The sequence below is a fragment of the Ursus maritimus genome, unplaced genomic scaffold (assembly GCF_017311325.1).
Source record: "Ursus maritimus isolate PB19 unplaced genomic scaffold, ASM1731132v1 scaffold_16, whole genome shotgun sequence".
In the NCBI taxonomy this organism is placed as follows: domain Eukaryota; kingdom Metazoa; phylum Chordata; class Mammalia; order Carnivora; family Ursidae; genus Ursus; species Ursus maritimus.
This window is the reverse complement of record NW_024424008.1, coordinates 44681062-44702698: the sequence shown is the minus strand read 5'-3', so window position 1 is coordinate 44702698 and position 21637 is coordinate 44681062. Positions and strand designations below refer to the sequence as shown.

The 21637-nt window shown below is 41.6% G+C and overlaps 3 protein-coding genes across 3 annotated transcripts; 2 read left to right on the top strand and 1 right to left on the bottom strand.

Moving 5' to 3' along the window:
- The first annotated feature begins 246 nt into the window (after window positions 1-246).
- Window positions 247-1326, top strand: LOC103662274 (olfactory receptor 4D5). Its single transcript, XM_008689932.2, has one exon. It carries the CDS (start codon window positions 350-352, stop codon window positions 1292-1294), a length of 945 nt encoding a protein of 314 aa, XP_008688154.2. The 5' UTR covers window positions 247-349; the 3' UTR covers window positions 1295-1326.
- A 4034-nt stretch (window positions 1327-5360) lies between these two features.
- LOC103662481 (olfactory receptor 6T1) lies at window positions 5361-6323 on the bottom strand. Its single transcript, XM_008690166.2, has one exon. The coding sequence runs from the start codon at window positions 6321-6323 to the stop codon at window positions 5361-5363; it is 963 nt and encodes a 320-aa protein (XP_008688388.1).
- Window positions 6324-18583: 12260 nt separating this feature from the next.
- On the top strand, window positions 18584-19548 carry LOC103662273 (olfactory receptor 147-like). The gene has a single exon (XM_008689931.2). The coding sequence runs from the start codon at window positions 18616-18618 to the stop codon at window positions 19546-19548; it is 933 nt and encodes a 310-aa protein (XP_008688153.1). The 5' UTR covers window positions 18584-18615.
- The last annotated feature ends 2089 nt before the right edge of the window (window positions 19549-21637 follow it).

Genomic DNA, 21637 nt, shown 5'->3' with positions numbered 1-21637 from the left:
CTTAAATAATTTTGGAAGATTGTTCCTGTTTATACAGCTGGCTACTGGGAGAAGTGAGATTCACTCTCAGGGTAGCAGTTTTGAGGGCTGATTATTTTTGATTTTCATGAACTAGAAAGAGTATCGGTGGTACCCCAAGTTTTCGGCACCTGGCGTTTGCTTACACCAGTGTATGAAGTTCAAATGCTTGGCTTCCTCTTGATACTCACAACATTCATCTTAGAATAAATGAGACAGGAGAAAATTCCCCAGAGAGAGCAGAGGAAATTATTGCAGAGAAGTTTGTGGGGCCCATGATGAATATGTCCATTTTCCTCAGCAGGTTCACTGACCAAGTCAGTCCAAGCAGATGAATCCGGCAAATCATTCCCAAGTGACAGGCTTCGTCCTCCTGGGGCTCTCTCAGGGATGGGAGCTCCGCTTCCTCTTCTTCACTGTCTTCTCCGTTGTGTATCTGTTGACTGTAACGGGAAATCTCCTTATTGTGGCCATAGTGACCTCTGACCCACGCCTCCACACAACCATGTACTTTCTCTTAGGCAATCTTTCTTTCCTAGACTTTTGCTACTCTACCATCACGGCACCTAGGATGCTGGTTGACTTGCTCTCGGGCCACCCCATCATTTCCTTTGGCAGCTGCCTGACTCAGCTCTTCTTCTTCCACTTCATTGGAGGCATCAAGATCTTCCTGCTGACGGTGATGGCCTACGACCGCTATGTTGCCATCTCCCAGCCCTTACGCTACACGCTTATTATGAACAGGACTGTCTGTGGGCTCCTTATGGTAGCCTCCTGGGTGGGGGGCTTCATCCATTCCATTGTACAGGTTGGACTGACTATCCAGCTACCATTCTGTGGGCCTGACAAGCTGGACAACTTTTACTGTGATGTGCCTCAGCTGATCAAATTGGCCTGCACAGATACCTTTGTCTTAGAGCTACTGATGGTGTCTAATAATGGCCTGGTGACTTTGATGTGTTTTCTGGTGCTCCTGGGATCCTACACGGCACTGTTGTTCATGCTCCGAGGCCACTCACGGGAAGGCCGCAGCAAAGCCCTATCCACCTGTGCCTCCCATATTGCTGTGGTGACCTTAATCTTTGTGCCTTGTGTCTACATCTATGCGAGGCCATTTCGGACATTCCCTATGGACAAGGCGGTCTCTGTGCTGTACACAATGGTCACTCCCATGCTGAATCCTGCCATCTATACCCTGAGAAACAAGGAAGTGATCATGGCCATGAAAAAGCTGTGGAGGAGGCAAAAAGACCTTCTGGGTCCCCTGGATCACTGACCCCCGGATTAGCAGAGGCAAAGCCTAAGAATCTGAGAGCTGCTTCAGTGTAGGAACCTGCTCGAGAAGACCTACGAAGTAGCTAAAACTACTTGTCCACGCAATGACTTGCTCTACTACCTGCTTCTCTATTGTTCTCAACCTCAGCCAAGTTCTGGGGACCCAGACTTTTAACACAGCTAGAAAATGGAATGAGTATCCTAGAACTTCTCCCAAGTGCCTCCTAGAGAAAAAGTCTCAGGTGCTCTGCAGAAAAGGTGTTTGACTCAGATGGCACTTGGCCATATGATGATGGCGGCCCTACTGAGAAAGTTCCCGCTTCATAGAGGTGGTACATCTGGTGTTTCTTTTCTGATATTTCTTCTTGGACACAAAATATATCTGAAGAGCTCAAAACAATTATAAACTACCTGGAGACAGGAGGGATCTGGAGGTTAACATAAATGTGGGATACTGAGCTCTGATTTCAGAAGGCTGATTGAATTCAATGTCAATGAAGAGAAGGGGAATTGTCTTGGGAAAATTACTTCCTATTCATAGTTTTTAAGGTAGTCACCATCATCATGATCTAAATAATATTTGTTAAGAACTTACTCTGTGCCAGGCATTGTATCAAGTGATTTACATTTACTATTTATTTTAGTTCTCTCAACATTCTTATGAGGTAGGTATCATCTTCACTTTAAAGATGAATCTCTGGCAGCTGAGACATTGAGTAATTTATATAAGTCTCTAGAGCTTGTTTGTGGAACCCAACCCAGGTCTGTTTAATTTTGGAACCTAAGTTCTTAATAATATCTAACACTCTTTGTAGCTACTAAGGGCCACTATGTCTTTGTGCGTTTGTGCCAGTTGAATTGGTATCATGGGTAGAGATAAAATATCCTAACTTGGGTTTGGTCTATTGTAGATGGGAGAGTGAAACATACTGGATTTTGGAATGCAGAGACCTGGAGTAAAAGATCATTTGTTGACAGCTGAACCCAATGAAAAATGCAGAATTGGAAAAGTAGATTATCTCTGAGTCCCTAAATAAGGAGAGGTGCAAGATAGTATATAAGTACTCCTAAAAGCTCTACTGCAATTTAAAGGAAATGGAGAAATGTCTCTCTATTCACCCCTCACACCTTAACTCCCTGATCCATATTCCTCCATCTCCTACCACCGAGTTAACCATTTGGCTTCTTAACTTTATCATAGGACCTGCACCTTTTTATCTTCACTCCCATTCCTGAGAATCAATTTTAAAATAAAACAAAGCAATGTTTTGTTTATTTATGTTGAATGTTATTTAATCAATCGGTGATATCTACCCTGGATGTGAGACGGGAAGAGGATGAGATTTAACAAACGTCTTTGCAATCTTAGCATTAAGTCATCACCCATCACTTATATTTTAGTAAGTAAATTAGTATAAGTGAAGTTCCTTTCCACAATGATAGCCAGCTGAGAGGGAATGTTTAGTACACAGGGCCTAGAGTTTGGGTCAAACTTGAAAGAGGAAAGGCATAGGTCTAGGGAAAAGGGAGGTGGAAGGTTGGAAGAGGAGATAGGACAGCATAGAGCAAACACATAAGCTATTTAAAAAGAGTATCTTTTAGTGGAAAGTTAACTCTAGCATCAGGAGACTCAAATCACACTTCTCTTTTCCATGCAGTTTGCTTTGGTAGCAAGAGTTTAGTTCTCCTGCCACTATACTTTGGACTTGTAGCAGGGTCAAATGTTGATTTATACAAGTCATATGTGAAGATACACTGAAGAGGACATATAGGTGCAAAGAAAATGCAGCTTCTTTATTTTTCAATAACCAAAATGATTTTTCTTATAAGAGTCATCTTTCTGAATGGTAGGGAAAAGAGCTCAAATTTAGGCAGGTTTAGTACACTTACTTCTATGCATAAAAATGCACACAGTCCCCTTAAGTAGTGGTTATTCTCTTCAGAAAATAACTCAGTCTCCCTTAAGATTCTGCTCTTCCCCTCTTTCCAGCTTCGTCCCTTTCCCAGCCTGGCTCTTTCATAGGCTGTAAGAGCTCTGTGGGCAGGAAGAGTGTTCATCTTATCAAGTCTGCTTCCAAACTACTATTGACCATTTTTTCTCAGTCTCTGTTGCCAATTGTAAAGTCATAACCAGCCCATCCAAGCCATGCTGTAGCTTCCTACTTGATCCCCTAAAATCCACTTGTCTCCCTCTAACCAGTTGTCCCCACAACAGCTGATTGATTTTTTAAAAATACGATTTGATCACGTCCTCACTTTAAGCCCTTCAAAGGCTTTACATTGCCTTTACAAAGGAAGAAAACTCCACATAAAGCTTGCAGACTAGGTTCTGTGTGAACTGACCTCCTCCCACCTCTCCACTTCCAGTCCTCCTGTACATTTGTTTCTCTTAGTCCCTCTTGTCTTACTCCGGGTCCTGGCAAATACTACTCACTCTCTCTGGAGTGCTCCTCCCCTACTTTTAGCCTGGATAACTGCTGCTCAGCCTGAGGCCACAGTTTAAAGCTCATCTCCTCAGAGGTGTGTTCCCTGGCCTTCCATTTGAATTATTTTTCCTTATTAGCCCCTCTAACAAAACTCAACTCTTTTCTTGGAAGCACTGATCACAAATTGCAACTACATACTAAGGTGTGTATTTAGGTTTTCTTGTTTGTCTGTTTTTTTTGTTTTGTTTTGTTTTTTGTGTTTTTTTGCTAGCCATCCCAACTATACTATAAATTCTATAAACGTGAGAGTGAGGTCTACTTTGTTTACTACTGTATACCGAAGGTCCAGCTCCAGAGCCAGATTCCAGAGCAGTAGCCGAGAAGCCTCAGGTGCAGGACTGAGGAGGCAGTCACTCCCAGGTCTGTGCGTGGCTTGACCCTGAACTGGTGCAGCCACTGGGGCATGTGTCTCTTTAAAATTTGTGCCCTCCATGTCTCTGTTGGCCCAAGATGTCACCCTAGACTCATCCCTGCCTAGCTCAGTGCCTTAAACGCACTAGGTATTTCATAATACCTCTTAAAGAAACAATTGAATGATTGTCCTTGTATTTAGACTTGGGAATTTGGGATACTCAAATGTTTTGTTGGCCACAGCATTCTTCCTTTATGTGATTCCTACAGGAGCGGCTAGTCACATAAAGAGCAATAGCCAGTGAAGGAACCATTTGTTACCGCAGCCAAACTGTCATTTTCTGTATACCGGTTCTGGTTAATCTTGTTTGTAATACTCTGTTTGGTGGAAGGCCACAGAGGGCCTCTTACTCCCCTTTAAGGGCCTGATCCGAATCTCCATGTTTCAGCATCCCCACTTGGCTTCAGCATACAGGATCCTGAAGCAGGAATAAGGGTGCTCGGGGGCACCTGAGTGGCTCAGTCGTTAATCATCTGCCTTCGGCTCAGGGCATGATCCCAGCGTTCTGGGATCGAGCCCCACATCAGGCTCCTCCGCTATGAGCCTGCTTCTTCCTCTCCCACTCCCCCTGCTTGTGTTCCCTCTCTCGCTGGCTGTCTCTCTCTCTCTGTCAAATAAATAAATAAATTAAATCTTAAAAAAAGAAAAAAAGGAATAAGGGTGCTTGAACACACAGCCGAGGAAGAAGAGGAGCAGTCTCCCTGCATGACGGCCACATGCCGACCTGCCCCAAAGGAAACGTGTCCTAACCAGAATTCTGAAACTTGACCAATTGGGTCGGGGAGGCTTCGGGAAGATAGGAGGGAGGAAAATGAAGGCTCACTCCCTATTTTATATCGTATGTCTATGGAGACTTTTAAAAAAGATTTTATTTATTTTAGAGAGAGAGAGAGCGTGCACGTGTGCAGGAGGGGCAGAGGAGAAAGAGAGAATCCTGAGCAGACTCCATGCAGAGCCTGACTCGGGGCTCAATCCTACCACCCTGAGATCATGTCCTGAGCCGAAACCAAGAGTCAGATGGGGAGCTGACTGTGTCATCGACGTGCCCCATATGGAGACTAATTTTTAAATGTCTGAGAAAAGTGCAGGGTGTTGCCAGAGTGATTTGAACTTCAAATACATTTTAAAAAATTGCATGCATTTTTAATCTCCTCATCTAATCTTTACTTTTACGTTTGACCCTCATAGCCTCTCGAAGCCATGGTTCTGTGCCACTTCAGGGCATCTCTCAGCGCCTGCTTCACCTTCTCATTGCGGAGACTGAAGATGAACGGGCTCAGGAGGGATGTGATGATACAACTCAGGACTGAGGCACCCTTGTTGAGCAGCGTGGACTGAGCGTCTGACGTACGAATGTAGACAGAAATGGAGCAACTGTAGACGATGATGACCACGGTAAGATGCGAGGCACAAGTGGAGAAGGCCTTCTTTCGCTCAGCAGCTGTGGGGGCCCTGGAAACAGTGGCAAGAATGCAGGCGTAGGAAACTGAGGTCAGTGCCAGCGAGCCCAGTAACACTGACGTGGATAGCACGAAAGCCACCAGCTCCAGGAAGCGGGTGTCCCCACAAGAGAGCCTCAGCAAAGGCCAACTGTCACAGAAAAAGTGGTCAATACCATTGGGGCCACAGAAAGGTAGGTTGACCATGAGGATGGTGGGGCAAAGGACCCAGAGGAATCCAGCTAGCCAGGAGGCCAGAACGAGTCGGGAACAGACAGGACCACTCATCAGAGTCTCATAGTGGAGTGGTCGGCAAATGGCCAAGTAACGATCCAGAGACATGACAACTAAGAGGAAGAAGTCGGTGGTGCCTAGCAGGAAGTAGAGGTAGGACTGGAGGATGCAGCTGGCAAAGGAGATGGTGTGATCCCCTGTGAGCATGATCACGAGCATCTTGGGAACCACCACAGACACGAGCAACAGCTCCAGGAAGGACAGGTTCCTCAGGAAGAAGTACATCTGTGTGTGCATGCGTCGGTCCGTCCAGCTGAGCCCAATAATGAGCAGGTTGCCTGTGGCCGTTACGAAGTAGGTCACCATCAACCCCAGGAACGACAGGGACTGCAGGGTGTGGCTCCTGGGGAAACCCAGAAGAACAAACTCTGTCACCCGAGTCCAGTTTTCAGGACTCATCTGCAGGGACCTGGAAGAGAAATGAAATGGAACTTTGTAACTGGATCGATAGCCACAAATCATCACTTAATCAATTAATGAAATAATAAGCACCTAGCGCTTCCTTACATTCTGAGAATATATCAATCTCTCTGCTTATAGGGGACTTACGGAAAGAGAAACAAATCATGATAGCAAACTGTATACCAATAATAACATAGATGATATTGAACACTAATTATGTATTAGGAAATCCAATATCTCTTCTCCCAGTGGCTCTTAAAGTTAGATGTAACTGTTCTCATCTTTCTTTTTTTTTAAGATTTTATTTATTTATTTGTCAGAGAGAGAGAGAGAGCACAACAGGGGGAGCAACAGGCAGAGGGAGAAGCAGACTCCCTGTTGAGCAAGGAGCCCCGATGCGATCCCAGGACTCTGGGATCATGAGCTGAGCCAAAGGCAGACGCCTAACCCACTGTGCCACCCAGGCGTCCCCCTCATCTTATAGATAAAGAAAAGAAGACTGACAACTCTCAGTGTTTGTGATCCTTCTGTGTCCTGGCTTAACATAAAATAACAATAAAAATCAGGGCTTTCGGTATCTTTAGAGATTTTATTTTCCTTAATCAGCTGCAGAATCACAGGGGATGAAACCGTGCAGAGCCCCAGTCCTGTTTGGTTATTTTTTGTTGTTGTTGTTTTTACCAAGACTTCCTTCTGTGGGTTACAGGAAATCCCTCTTCCTGGTATAGCATTGACTAGCCTCCCCTCATCCTCAGCTCTCCAACATGTTCGTGGCATAAGATGAGGAGGGAGAGGGAACCTTACCAAAGGAGATAGGTTGTATCAGCTTGCCTCTTCAACTATTGCCTCCATTTGGAGATATGTTCATCTTGTCCTTGGAAGTTTTGGCATCTTGTGAAATTTACCCATAAGTTTTGAAGGGTTGGGTTTCAGTAGACGTCTTGGTTCTAGGATCCTTTTCTCATACCCAGCACCAAATACTCAGAATTTCATAGATCTTGCCTGTCAATTTCATTGCCTGAAAATGCATTCTAAGACAGAAAGAATGCAAGTTACCATCAAGTTACTTCATTTAATTGATAAGTAATGAAGTGTTCAGAGCTTTGGCAAAGTTTAATCCAGGATCACTATTCCTCCAGACTTCCAGCATTAAAGTTGGGGAACACAAATATTTTCTTAATTCTGTCTGAAGAAGTCTTAAAAAAAATTATCGGCTGAGGCAGAGAATCTTGGTTCCAAGGCTGAAGGAGAGAGACACTCAGGGTAAGTTCTGGTTATGTCAATAAGGAATAAATCCTGGGGTTAAATAGCTAGCTAGTTAATAATAAAGCTTTATTCTGCTATCCTAGGGTCTATATCTCCAAAATCAAAGAAATACCTCAATAAAACCTGCAGAAGGATGCTAGAACACTATTTCAGGATGACATAATCATTTCAGATGAGGGAAATATGTTAACAGTGGCTTTTCCCAAAGTATTGGGTAAATATTATGTTTAAAAATTGCTTATAAAGCCTAGCTGCCAAATGTTTAATATTAGCTTTTATCTACTGTTATAAAACACATACTCTGAAGTGTGTTATATAACATTCCACTGACTGTTAATCTTTTGACTAGCAAGTTTCTGCATAATTCCTGGTTGGCTGGCTGTCTTCCACATAATCAAAATATAATCCCTATGTATACATGTTTAAAATTTTGTCATTTGGGGGGTGCCTGGGTGGCTCAGTCAGTTAAGCGTCTGCCTTCATCTCAGGTCATGATCCCAGGGTCCTGGGATCGAGTCCTGCATCCGTCTCCTTGCTCAGCGGGGAGTCTGCTTTCTCCCTCTGTCTCTCCCTTTGCTCTTGTGCTCTCTCCCTCCCTCTCTCTCTCTCTCAAATAAATAAAATCTTAAATTTCTCTTTTTGTCATTTTGAACCTCCCAACAATGTTGTGGGTTAGCCTACTTAATGTCTAAGAAGGCTTGCATAAAGTCATAGCAATTATCAAAGTTATTGTTGGAAATGATTTCTTGTTCCATGCACTTTGCACTAAAAATACTGCTTGGCAAGGTAAGAACCAATGGAGGGAATTAGAGCTACGAAGGACACACACATACACACATTTTCCCCTCTATCTGCACCAAGACTTGATCTACACAATAAGATAGCTACTATTGATGTCCATTTTACAACCGAGCAAATTGCAGCGGGTTTAAAAAAACCTCAGAGGTGGAGAGAGCTAAGATGAACATTGAAGATGATCCAACCGTGATGTTAGAACATGGCGCTAGTAAATATGGCTATTTTTGCTTGAAACTGAAACCTGCCAGAGGGAAAAAGGATATTGATTGGGAATGCCACCATAGAATAATGCATCATAATACTATCAGCTAGAGTTTACCGAGTAGCTACGCTGTGTCAGGAAAGGAACTTTTCATTCATTTCATTGTGGAATCTCTCAGCAACTACACAAGAGAAGCATTACTTCCACTCTACAGGCAAGGGAATTAGTTAGAAATTAAGGACCCATATCTAGTGAGTAGAAGAGTTAGGGAGTGAATTTTAGAAAGTCTGACTTTGGACCTGCGCTTGTAATGCTCAGCCGTAATATCTTAGGTGAGAGAGTTTGTGATGGTAAATTTGATCCAGTGTCAACTTCCAATTGTTATCTTGCCTCATTTGTGGGCTAATGATAGGAATTCTGCATATAGAAATTAGTTATTGTAGTTTAAAGCTTTGATTCTGAAAAAATAAAAATATCCCTCAGAATGTGTGCTAGACTGGGCCGTATCTCAGAGGCTTTCAACTCCTCCCACAGAGCGATGAAAGGTAGGTGTTCTGGCCTCAGTCACCACTCCCTACCCCCAGAAGATGGACCCCCTTACCTCAGTACATCATAGAAACTTGACCTTGTCTTTCAATTTCTATGAGAGGATATGCGAGATCTGTACCATGTAGAAAGTGGAGCATTCTGCTTGGGTTGCTTATAGATCTAGAATCACACATACTTACCTACTTTTTCATTCCCAAAAAGTACTCCTTCATGGCATTACATATTTGGCTTATTAGCTTAACCTGGTCGGAATCATCCCCCCCCCCCCCCGGCCCCGTCTCCCTTCTGAAAGATAAGACCCTCTTGCCAGGACTTACCATAAATCTTTGCTGTGAGACTCTCTCTCTCTCTCTCTTTTTTTCTCTTTTTTTAGAGACAGAGAATGTATGAGCCAGGGGTGGCAGTAGGGGCAGAGGGAGAGGGAGAGAGAGAGAATCTTAAGCAAGATCCACACTCAGCACAGAGCCCAATTCGGGGCTTGATTTCACAACCCTAAGATCACGACCTGAGCCACAATCAAGAGACCGACGCTTTACCGACTGAGCCACCCAGGTGCCCGGGAACCTTTCTCAATCCTTTCATCCACTTGGACCATTCGGTCTTGCAAATTTCCAATTTCCAGGTTGTATGTCTACGTGTCTGGTCCTCCAGCTCCTTACATTCCATTCAGAGCTGCTCTCCTGCTTCCCTTAGCCAAATCCTTCTCATTCTACTGACAGCACATTCGCTTAGCTTGTTTCTCTTTTTTCCTTTTAGGTATACTCCTGGCATCTTGTAAGTTTGAATACGTTTTATTTATTTATTTTATTTATTTTTAAAGGTTTTATTTATTTATTTATTTATTTGAGAGAGAGAGAGAGAGCATGAGTGGGGGAGAGGGTAGAGGGAGAGGGAGCAGCAGATCCCCTGCTGGGCAGGGAGCCCTGTGTGGGTCTCGATCCCAGGACCCTGAGCCTAAGGCAGACACTTAACCAACTGAGCCACCCTGGTGCTCCTTATTGAATTATTTCCTGAGGGCATGAAAAACCTGCACCAGAATCTAGTTTGTCAATTAAAAATGCTGATTTGTGGGCTTTACCTGTAAAAATGCAATCATCCTCTGGGTTAGGGCCCAGGAATACAGATTTTTAACCATTTCTCTGGGTTATTCTTATTTACCTTCAAGTTTGAGAACTGGGTTTAGAGAAAAGAAGAGAGGTGGGCAGTTTGAATGTGATTAGGAAAAAAGGCGGAGGTATAAGAGGAGGCTAAGTTGTAGGTCAGATATAGAAGCGCTTAGACACGGGAGGCCTGGTTTTCTAAACTAGAACCATCACCAACTTTCTGATGTGCTGGTTGATCTAACTTTACAGATGAAGCAATAAATCCAGGCTTCTAATTCTCACAACATTGCTGGGGGCTGGCTCATGCCCCAGTGTATCCAGGAATACGCAGGGAGTATTCCTTTCAGGTCTGAGCGAGCTCAGTACCTCCAGACATACGAGCTTGGATACAATCTTGAACACTCTGTGTCAGGTATCCTACCAGGTCCTGGAGATACAAAGTTGTATAAATTGCTAAGGAGCTACAGTGTAGGAAGGGTTAGATATACTGATTGCAAATTTATAAATTCCATTAGAATTCATTTAAGGCTGTGATAAAATGAAAGTCATGTGGGGGCAGAGAAAGGAACAAATTTTGTTTGGAGGCAGCACGGAATACTTTATAAGGTTAATAACATTTAACTGAGCATTTAAGGAGGAATTGTCGCAGATCAAGAAAGGATATGAGTCTTTCAGGTTTAAAGTAACCCAAAATACCAAGACTTTTGAGTTTTTCAATAGGAAAATGAGACTATAAAGATTATTCCTTTTTTTAAAAATCAAGCTGTTTAAAATACACAGTAATTATTACGTAAGTATATTCCTTTTTAAAGATAGCAAGACCAGAGCATACTATTTGTTGGAGGAAGAGTGATTCAAACCTGATGGACTCAAAGGCTCATAGGAGCATAAACTGGCCCTTGAGACAGATGAAATTTAATTTTTGTCTTTGGATCCTTCCCATCTCTGCCACTAGTGCCTTTCTATACCTATTACATGGTATTCTTGCTTTTGGATAATTGTCAAATAATCATTTATGTGTTAATTTAAAAAGAAACGTGACTATTTGGAGTTATTACTTCTTAATAGAAATAATTTTGTTCTTAAAGGCTTGAGGTTAGAATGACTAACACAGTAACTGTAGAAAGCCAATGTTCCCTGAAACTGTGCTATCTGGGGCAGAGTACTTTGCCTAGTAGTCTCACAAATACAATAGGTTCCCGCTTACTTCTCCACGTGCAAAACTGGATCTTTACATGAAACTTCAGTGACAAGAATAAGGACAAAGTTTTCCAAAAGCTAGAGGTGTGGTGTTTGAGGCCCTAATAAAAGAGGAAGTTGTTAGTTTCATTATCTGGGTGTTCAAAACGTAAACATCAGAGCTTCCCATAGTGCAGTACTGTGCTTTATCGGCTCAACTGTTGGTCTATGTGTGCAGAACTCAACAGCCAAAAATAGGAATGGGGGGCTCTCATTTCCTACAGAAAAACAGAAATTGTATTACTGTGTGCAATGAAATACACCATGTGTTTCTTACTGCAAAACGATAAGCCTTGAGATATGAATACACAAGACTTGATTCCAACGAGCTCCTTGCTAAGTCAGAGTAAGGATAGATTTTGAGTACACAAAGTTGCCTGAGATAGGGGGCTGATACAAATTGGCTTGTACCTGTTCCAATACGGTGTGTCTTAGGCTTCCTTCCCTGGCCAGTTTGGAGAAGGTGAAGGCAGAGGGCCTCTCGGGCTCCTGTTCATGGTCAACGGAGCACACGGAAGGCTTCTTGTATCTACACCTGTTTGGTTCACGTGATACCAGGCAAAACCCCTCTGTGGTGTTGAAAGAAAAGTTCCTATAACTTAGCATGATTAATTTCTTCCACACTTAATCAATTAACATTTACTTTAGCTTGCTTTGAACTTGCTTTGAAATCCCAAAAGGAAAAAATTGGACTCAACTTTATTAAAAATAAACAGTGTAATTAGTCCTTTGAGGCTATAGGGAGTAAGTTGTTTGAGTTTTGTCATAGAGTGGCAGCCATACTCCTTTACTAAAAAAAAAAGTAGAACTATTTCTTGAGTACAGGGTAGAAGAAAATTTGCTACTATATTCAAACTTCAGGAAGTTCTTTTAAACTTGGTTAGTGACTCAAGACCTTGGGTATTTTGATAATGTAATGAAATTATAAAAATTAAGTATTTATATATTATCAGCACAAATAACAAATAAACCCTATTGTCAATAAATACTGAATCACATACTAGTTATGACACAACTAGTTGCATGAACTTGAATTTTCTGAGTGTCAGTTTCCTCATCTGCAAAATGGGTTTCACAGGGCTTTCAAGAGAATGGATTGTATATAGTTTGCACTAAGATAGTCAATAAAGATTAGAAGAATCATTTAATTTTGCTCATTATCAAGCAGAATAAAAATTCTCTTGTCATTTACATAAATTTTATAAGCTCAGAGTATCCATTTTTCTCTGCTGACTCTACCCCCATCCGCTGAATAGATGTTGAACTTAAAGCCCTTTAAAATAACACCGTGAACTGTTAAAAGTCTGCCCCTTTTTAGATGCCATTCTACTGAAAAAGTTTGCACACTCTGGAGCGTGAAGTGAATTGTGAATACCATTTGGCTTAGCGAAGAAACAATAAAACCAAAAGAACATATTTAAAAGTCCTATTGATGGTTGTTCAAACTTGGTTAGAATTAGGAAATATAGTCATGTCAGACTATGTATTGGTGATTTTTATTTGTAGCTAATTATTTTTTTTTTCCTTTTCCTTGAAAATGGGAAAATATTCTATGATACTCTTAGGAGTTCATAGGCTAAATAAATTATGGTTTAAAATATACAATACATAAAAGATAATTTTGCACTGGTCAGAATTATCTGTCTAGAGAAAAGTTTTTAAACATTCCAGGATTGTCAGATCTTGCCCCTTTAAATCAGGTAGAATGGTGAGGTCAATAAAAGCAGTCTACTTTTAACACGGGAAAGTGAAGAGCTAGCCTTGCTCTGATTTTCAAGAGTCCGAGAAAGTGCGCTCAAGAGTGTGGAATGCTGTGGTGATTACTGTGGGCGAGCTCTTCCCATCTTCATTTTAACCTCCCCAGTGGGTCAGATCTCCAGAGGACTAGGAGTCCATCCTGGGTCCCAGTCTAGAATGCATTTCCTAAGTAGAGCTGGTGATTTTGTAAGCACTGAATTCCCCGTAACCCTCTTTGCTTAAAATTCCTAGAATAGTTTGTTTCCTTCGGTGAAACCTGACTGACATAAATTCCAATTAGAGTGGAACTTCTATAAAGTGTGGCAGAAAATCCCCTTCCCTGGAGGATGTTTTGGTGCCTTACTGACCCCAAAGCCTTCTCTCATAAACACAGGCCAAGAAACAAGAAATGAATCCAAATGGGTTGTTCAATAACACACCTGGGGATATCTGCATTCATTCTGAGAAAAAAATGCCCTTAGGATAGAATTTCATCTTAGAATAAAGATGGAATATCATTCGGAAGGGAGATCACTATCATTGCTATCTTTTCCAACAAATGGGCATTTTCCCTTTCTTTTTTTTTTTTTTCCTTATGCCTGTTTACTTTGGTTAATCAGTGCAAATGAATAGGGACCCAAGATGTAAATATGGCCATTTGTCCTAGAAGCCAGGTTCTTACCCACCTTATTACACTGTTTTCTTCACATGTGTGATTATTTCACAAATATCAGACAAATAGACTCTGACGGCAGCATCTGTCCCTGACAAATATTTATTGAGCACCCAGTGTCTACCAGATCCTGTTTCCTAGCACTTTAGAAATATTGATTCTTTCCCCTTACATTTCCATGGAGGAAAGGACTTCCTTTCTTCTTCACATTCTGGAAATCTTTGATTTTTCCCCTTTTACCTGATTTTTGTAAGTGAAGAGAAACAGCTCTTCTGAAGAGTTGGTCTAAAATTCTTTGGGCCATACCTTTACCAGTAGGTGGGGCTATCGTGCTTCAAAAGCAAGAAGGCAACTCCACCCTTTTCTTCGGACCAGTTCATTTATTAATGGAAAAATGACTCTTTTGGGCACTATCTGCCCACCCTTACTCCTGCAGGGTAAAGAGATTGGTACACGGAATTCCTTTTCTGCCTATGGGAAATATCCACAATTTTCCTTTTGTTTACAGTGGATCAAGCAAGAGGGTATAAGTAGGAAGCCTCATTCGGCTTTAAGATTAAGGTGTACTTTTCCAATCTAATATGTACTAACGAATTTTGCTTTCTACAGTTAATGGTCCTCTTGCCCATTGCTACAACTGATTCCTTTATCTTATTTGACTAGACGACTTTGTGTATATTCTTTACTGATTAGAAACTTAGAGAAGAAAAATTAACCTTGGGATGAGCTACCTTCTAAAAAAAATGCTTATGATTTAGTCAGCCTTCAAAAAGGAAAGAAATTCTGCATTTGGGGCAGCCTAGATAGACTCAGAGGACATTATGCTAAGTGAATAGTGCAGACTTAAAAGACAAATACCGCATGATTTCACTTACATATATAATCTAAACCCGTCGAACTCATGAAAACATAGAGTAGAATGATGGTTGTCAGGACCTGGGGAGCAGGCAAAAGGGGAGATGCTCTCCAAAGGGGACAGAGGTTCACTTATGCGAGATGCGTAAGTTATGGAGATCTAATATACAACTTTGTAATTATAGTTAATAATACTGGCATAAATCCTTGAAATTTGCTAAGAGAGTTGATCTTAAGTGTTCTCATCACAAAAAATTCATAATTATGTGAGGTAATGAGTATGATACATAGCTTGATTGGGATGGTCATTTTACAATGTATACATATATCAAAACATCATGCTCTGGGTTAAAATACATGGTTTTATTTTCTGCCTCTTTAGAAACTGTAGCGTCACATAAAGCTTTAATTACCACTGACTTTCACAAGTTAGAACATATTGAGCTTGAGTTACTTAAAAAGGAGTCAGGCATGAGAAGGGTGCTGACATATCTCAGAGAAAGGAATGAGAAGGAAGGAGGAAATGAGAGTTTTGCAATATAAGGTAAGCTCAGAACCTCCCTATCTTCATTCCACATTTGCCCATATTTACGTGGTTTGTATTAAAGATGAAATAACGACTCTCAGCTGTAGCTTAAAACCTTCCTGTAAGGTTCTTCTTGCAATGTGATTTGATGTAAGTTTAGAGGGAGCATTTCTGGTTATTGTATCAGCTAAATAAGAGTTTGTAACTTTTCATAGAGAACGCATTCTATGGGGGTGCCTGGGTGGCTCGGTCAGTAAAGTAACTCACTCTTGATTCCCGCTCAGCTCATGACCTCAGGGTCATGAGATCTAGCCCCACGTAGGGCTCTATGCTGGGCTTGGAGCCTGGTTGGGATTTTCTTGCCCTCTGCCCCTCCCCCCCTCACCGCTCTCTCCTTCTCTATAAAAAACAAAACAAAACAAAAAAACAAAACAACACATTTTATGTACTCTCCCAGGACTCATCATTGTTGCAGCCTAAGGAACATCTGTCCAGTGGGACACTTTTCAAATTCAGCCTGAGGAATTTTTGGTCCACTAGTAATTTTGAGGGGTCTGAGAATAATAATTGGGATTCATTCCAGTAATGTTTGGCTTAAAATTATCCTAAATATAAAATCCATGATTGGAGGATTTCTCAAAATTTCTTCTTGCCCTTCTGCTCTTTTTTCTTTTTAAATTTTTATTTATTTATTTGTTTATTTATTTATTTATTTATTTATTTATTTATTATTTTCAATTAACCACTGTATAGCATGACATTAGTTTTTGATGTAGTGTTCAGTGATCCATTAGTTACGTATAATACCCAGTGCTCATCACAACACATGTCCTCCTTAATACCCATCACCCTGTTACTCCCTTCCTCTACCCCCTCCCCTCTGAAATCTCCCAGGTTCCATAGTCTCTCATGGTTCATCTCCCTCTCTGATTTCTCCCCCTTTGGATTTCCCTCCCATCCCCTATGGTCCCCCATGCTATTGCTTATGTTCCACATATGAGTGAAACTATATGATAATCATCTTTCTCTGCTTGACTTACTTCACTTAGCATAATCTTCTCTTTCTTTTCTCTCCCTGGGTTTACCTAATCCCATGGCTTTAGCCTCAACGGAAACGAACCCCAAATCTTTTTCTCATGTACGAACCTTCCTCCTTACATTTATTTAGCCTTCGTTGGGCATTTTCCTAATGCGCACCTCTGCTTGGATGTCCTGCCAGCAGCTCAAGCTCCCCACGTTCAACCTGAGCGTACGCTTTTCATAAATACTTCCTAACTTTCTGAGTTCTTTCTGTTTGTAGTACAACATAGTTTATCCAAACACTGAGGCTATCATCTTTTGGAACTTTTTTTGTCCATTTCTATCCTCATTGTAAGAAGTCCTGATAAATCTTCCTTTGCAATGTCTCTTGAGTATGTTTGTTTCCTGGAATTACTGACAGTAGCACTATTAATTCAGGGCACCTAAAAATCATTACTGACGTTGTACTTGCCTCCCAAAGCTGACCCTGCCTCCAGTCTTTTGCAGACCAGTCCAGCTTGCTGGTGTGCACCACGTTAATCTTCTCGAGTCTGCATTTTGATGATTTCAGTCCTGTGTCAAAAGAGAAATAAGGAGGGCACATATTGCATGGTGCCCTGGGTGTTATACGCAAGTAATGAATCATGGAACATTACATCAAAAACTAAGGATATACTGTATGGTGACTAACATAACATAATAAAAAATTATTATAAAAAAAAGGGAAATAAAAATCCTGAATGGCTCCCAATGACCTCCCATGGTGAGCTGACCAGGTTTTCAGCATTTTAGAGCTTCCTATACTAATCCAAATCTGTCTTTTGATCTGAGTCTGTGCTGTGGTCCCTGGGGAGAGACATGGGGACCTCTCTGAGAGCATTAGAAGTCCTCTATGTGACACTGAGGGAGGAGGAAAATCATATTTCTTCTCTGAGTTCAACAACTTTGATCTGAAGTGTCCTACGTGGTCACCAGAAGTTCTGCAGGGGCCTTCATGTCCTTTGCTGGTGTTTTTCCTATTCCACACTTAGGTGTGCAAAGAAAAACATTGACGCAATGTAAGCCTTCGCCTGGGAGGCAAGAATTCTGTTGTAATCAGTAACCAGTATAGGTCCTAGGAAAGATGGAAAAAAGGGATTCTCATTCATTCATTTAATTAAACAAATATTTATTCAGTACCTACTATATATGCCTCGTATTACCCTAAGGTGCTGGAGAAATGGTGCTGAAGAAAACAGACAAAATCCTTGTCCTTTTAGAACTTAAATTCGAATGGATGTGAGTGTATGAATGTGTGTGTATGTGTTGTGGGAAGCCACAACGAACAAACAATGCGTAGTGTTTCGTATAGTAATGGGGCTGTGAATGCAGGAAAGAACATCTGCTTTTCTGTTTGGGGATGTGCCCGATTTGGCCACAAACCAAAAGGTGTGTAAATTGGTACATTCCAAGAAATCAGTGTTGCTATAATGACCTAGGGCTATCAATGCGCAGTAGGTAATTTCTCTTTGCTACAAAGCCTGATCTCTGGGGAAAACACTGGGAGAACCTGTCTTCTAGTTTTTAATCAGGTCCCTAGGATTTCCTAACTCATGAAAACCCCTGGGGTCATATTAGCAGGGGGCTCTTTTGGCACCCACAGACGCTATTTACTAACCCCTTATCTGCAGAAAACCACTCTGGGCAAAGCCACTATCAGAAATCATGATCTGTAAGTCATGGCCCCTCAGAGGTCTGTGCTCTGGCTTCCTCGGTCCGAAACTCACTCAAAACAAAAACGGTAATGAAGAAGAATCTCTGTTCTGGGCTGCTCACCTCTAAAATTCATCAGAGCCACCAGTGTCTCCTTGGGAACAGGGAGAAAGGTTATCGAAGGCCCAATATCGAAGTCCCAATGCAGAAGGGTGAGTGTTGAACTTTATCTATCCTGTTCCTTTTCTTCCCGACCCCAGCTGTGGGAAGCTGAAGATCTGAGATGCCATATCTCCTCTCTGCCGAGGCAGCCATTGATCATTAGGTGGGGCTGGTGGACTTTCAAAGCACAAGTGCAGCAGAGACAATGCAACCCTGATGGGTCACAGGGTTACCCAATCTTACCCCTGTGGCACTTGCCTGTTAGTGTGTTTGATAGACATCTTTGATGTCTACAATCTCTCAGCCTTTATACAGTGGAGACGACAAAGGCACACAGCAGGGTGGGTCTGAGTTCATTCTCTCATTCTGGGTCTCAGTCTCAATATGGAGGGATTGGGGGGAGAGAACTGGGTACTCATTGTAATGCCACCCTTTGTCCTGTTCTCACAGATATGCCTTAGGGAAGAATGGCTGCAGGAAATGACTCTTCAGTGACCGAGTTTATCCTGCTGGGTTTAACACAACAGCCAGAACTCCAGCTGCCTTTCTTCTTCATTTTCTTAGGAATCTATGGGGTCACCGTGATGGGGAATATGGGCTTGATTATTCTGATTGGTCTGAACCCTCACCTGCACACTCCCATGTACTACTTTCTCTTCAACCTTTCCTTCATTGATCTCTGCTACTCGTCTGTCATAATCCCTAGAATGCTGATGGGTTTTGTAAAAGAGAACGTCGTCCCTTATGCAGAGTGCATGACGCAGCTCTGTTTTTTCTCCTTCTTTGTTATTGACGAGTGCTATATTTTGACATCGATGGCCTATGACCGGTATGTGGCCATCTGTAAGCCCCTGCTTTACAAGGCCATCATGTCCCCTCAGGTCTGCCTCATGCTGATGGCGGGAACATATGCGATGGGGTTTGTGGGTGCCATGGCCCACACCGGGTGCATGCTGAGACTGACCTTCTGTGATGGCAACATCATCGATCATTACATGTGTGACATACCTCCTCTCCTCCGGCTCTCCTGCACCAGCACCAACATCAACGAGCTGGTGGTTTTCATCGTGGTGGGCGTCAACGTCATGGTGCCCAGTCTCACCATCTCCATTTCTTACACCTTGATCCTCTCCAACATTTTCCACATCCGTTCTACAGAGGGCAGGTCCAAAGCCTTCAGCACCTGCAGCTCCCACATAATTACTGTTTCTCTCTTCTTTGGGTCATCAGCATTCATGTATCTTAAGCCTTCTCCTGCTGGGTCTCTGGATCAAGATAAAGTATCCACAGTTTTTTATACCATCGTGGGGCCAGTGATGAATCCTTTTATCTATAGCCTGAGGAACAAAGATGTTAAAATTGCACTGAGTAAGACTTTGAAGAAAAGGGTGTTCTCATAAATGGAAACTGTGTTAGTTATAGATGCCAAATCCTAGGAAGGGCATGCAGTGTACGAAGCTATGGGGAGAACAGTAAGAAAACAAAACAGAAATGCAAATGATTCAAATAATAGGTAAATGAAGTTATTTATTTATTTAAAGATTTAATTTTTTCGACAGAGAGAGAGACAGCCAGCGAGAGAGGGAACACAAGCAGGGGGAGTGGGAGAGGGAGAAGCAGGCTCCCAGCAGAGCAGGGAGCCTGATGCGGGGCTTGATCCCAGCACCCTGGGATCGTGCCCTGAGCCGAAGGCAGACGCTTAATGACTAAGCCACCCAGGAGCCCCTGAAGTCAGTTATTTATAAATCACTTCACACACACAATATAAGGAAGAAGAGGACCAGTCCTTTATCTTTTCATAGAAAGTAAAAAGGAGCTCATTTGTCCTTCTCCAGCTTATTTTCAGAAGTTAGAAATTTTAAGTATAAAAGGTTGAATGTTCATAAATCTAGAAATGGTAAATTGTGAGATTTTTGACTGAGGCACGTCTGGAATTCCTGTGAAGGTTTGTCATGGATATATGGACTTTGAGGGACTTCAGATTTGGCCATTCATTCATTCATTCATTCATTAAACCTCTATTGAACGGCTGTAGTGGAAATAAGAGAGGTCTGTTAGACCACTGTAGGGCATTTTGTTTAGGGATATCCTTTGTTTCCCCAAAGAAGATAAAAATAGAAAGATGCTCTCCTCCCCCTGGTCTCTGGTCTCAAGGGAGTGTGATAAAGGGAGATTTCCTTCTGATCCTAGATCCTAAGGACAACAAACTAAGCTAACCTTCTAGAGGTGTCAGGAATAAAAGGAACTTGCACTGGGTTTTGCCTCTTGGGACTTCAGGGCACTAAATATAGATAATGTTAGGTATTTATTTACCCAAAGGTTACAAAAACTCTGATTTAAAGAGATACACACACCCTGATGTTTATAGCAGCATTATCAATAATAGCCAAATTATGGAAAGAGCCCAAATGCCCATCGACTGATGAATGAGTAAAAGAGATGTATATATATGTGTATATATATACATATATATAAATAAATATTACACAGCCGTTAAAACTCTTGCCATTCACAATGATGTGGACGGAGCTAGAGTGTATTATGCAAAGCAAAATAAATCAGAGAAAGACAAAAACCATAGGATTTCACTCATATGTGGAATTTAAGAAACAAAACAGATAAACATAGTGGGGAAAAAAAAAAGAGGGGCAAACCAGAAAACAGACTCTCGACTATAGAGAACAATCTGAGGCAGGCTGGGGGAGGGGGGAAGTGGGGTGGGTGAAATGGATGATGGGGATTAAGGAGGGCACTTGTGGTGATGAGCACTGGGTGTTGTACGTAAATGTTGATTCACGAAATTTTGCACCTGAAACGAATATTACACTGTATGCTAACTAACTATAATTTAAATAAAAACTTGAAAAAAAAAAGAATTCAAAATTGGCAGTTCTTTCTTTTCCGTTGAAACCCCTTTCTTCTTCACTATTTCAGATGGGGAATCTGCTATCATCTTAATCATTGTATCTCTGTAGGTTGTCACTTCTCTCTACCTTCACAGAAAATTTTGTTTTTTTTTTTAATTTTCAGAAGTTGACTATGATGAGCCATGACATGGATTTCTTTGGGTGTATTCTAAGGTTTGCACAGCTCTTGACTCTGTCTTCCTCTGATTTTGAGAAAATTTTAGCTACTATGTCTCTTTTTTGTTTGTTTGGTTCAAGTTTTTATTTAAATTGTAATTAGTTAACAGAGTGGCCGTGGTACCATTTTACATTCCCTCCAGTAATAAATGAATGGTTGAGCTTCTCCACATCCGTGCCATCATTTCGTATTGTCACTGTATTTTATTTTGGTCATTCTGATGAATGTGAAATATCTCATTGTGGTTTTAATTTTTATTACCCTCATTCCTGATGATGCTGAACATATTTTCATGTGCTTATTTGGCAGGTGTATGGCCTCTTCAGTGACCTGTCTCTTTCATATCTTTTGCCCATTTTCTAATAGGAATGTTTCATTGTTCTTGTTGTTTTTACCATTGAGTTT

What these genes read in the sequence shown, in the direction of transcription:
- LOC103662274 (XM_008689932.2), top strand. Translation starts at nt 350, where the DNA reads ATGAATCCGGCAAATCATTCCCAAGTGACAGGCTTCGTCCTCCTGGGG.
- LOC103662481 (XM_008690166.2), bottom strand. Translation starts at nt 6,323, where the DNA reads ATGAGTCCTGAAAACTGGACTCGGGTGACAGAGTTTGTTCTTCTGGGT.
- LOC103662273 (XM_008689931.2), top strand. Translation starts at nt 18,616, where the DNA reads ATGGCTGCAGGAAATGACTCTTCAGTGACCGAGTTTATCCTGCTGGGT.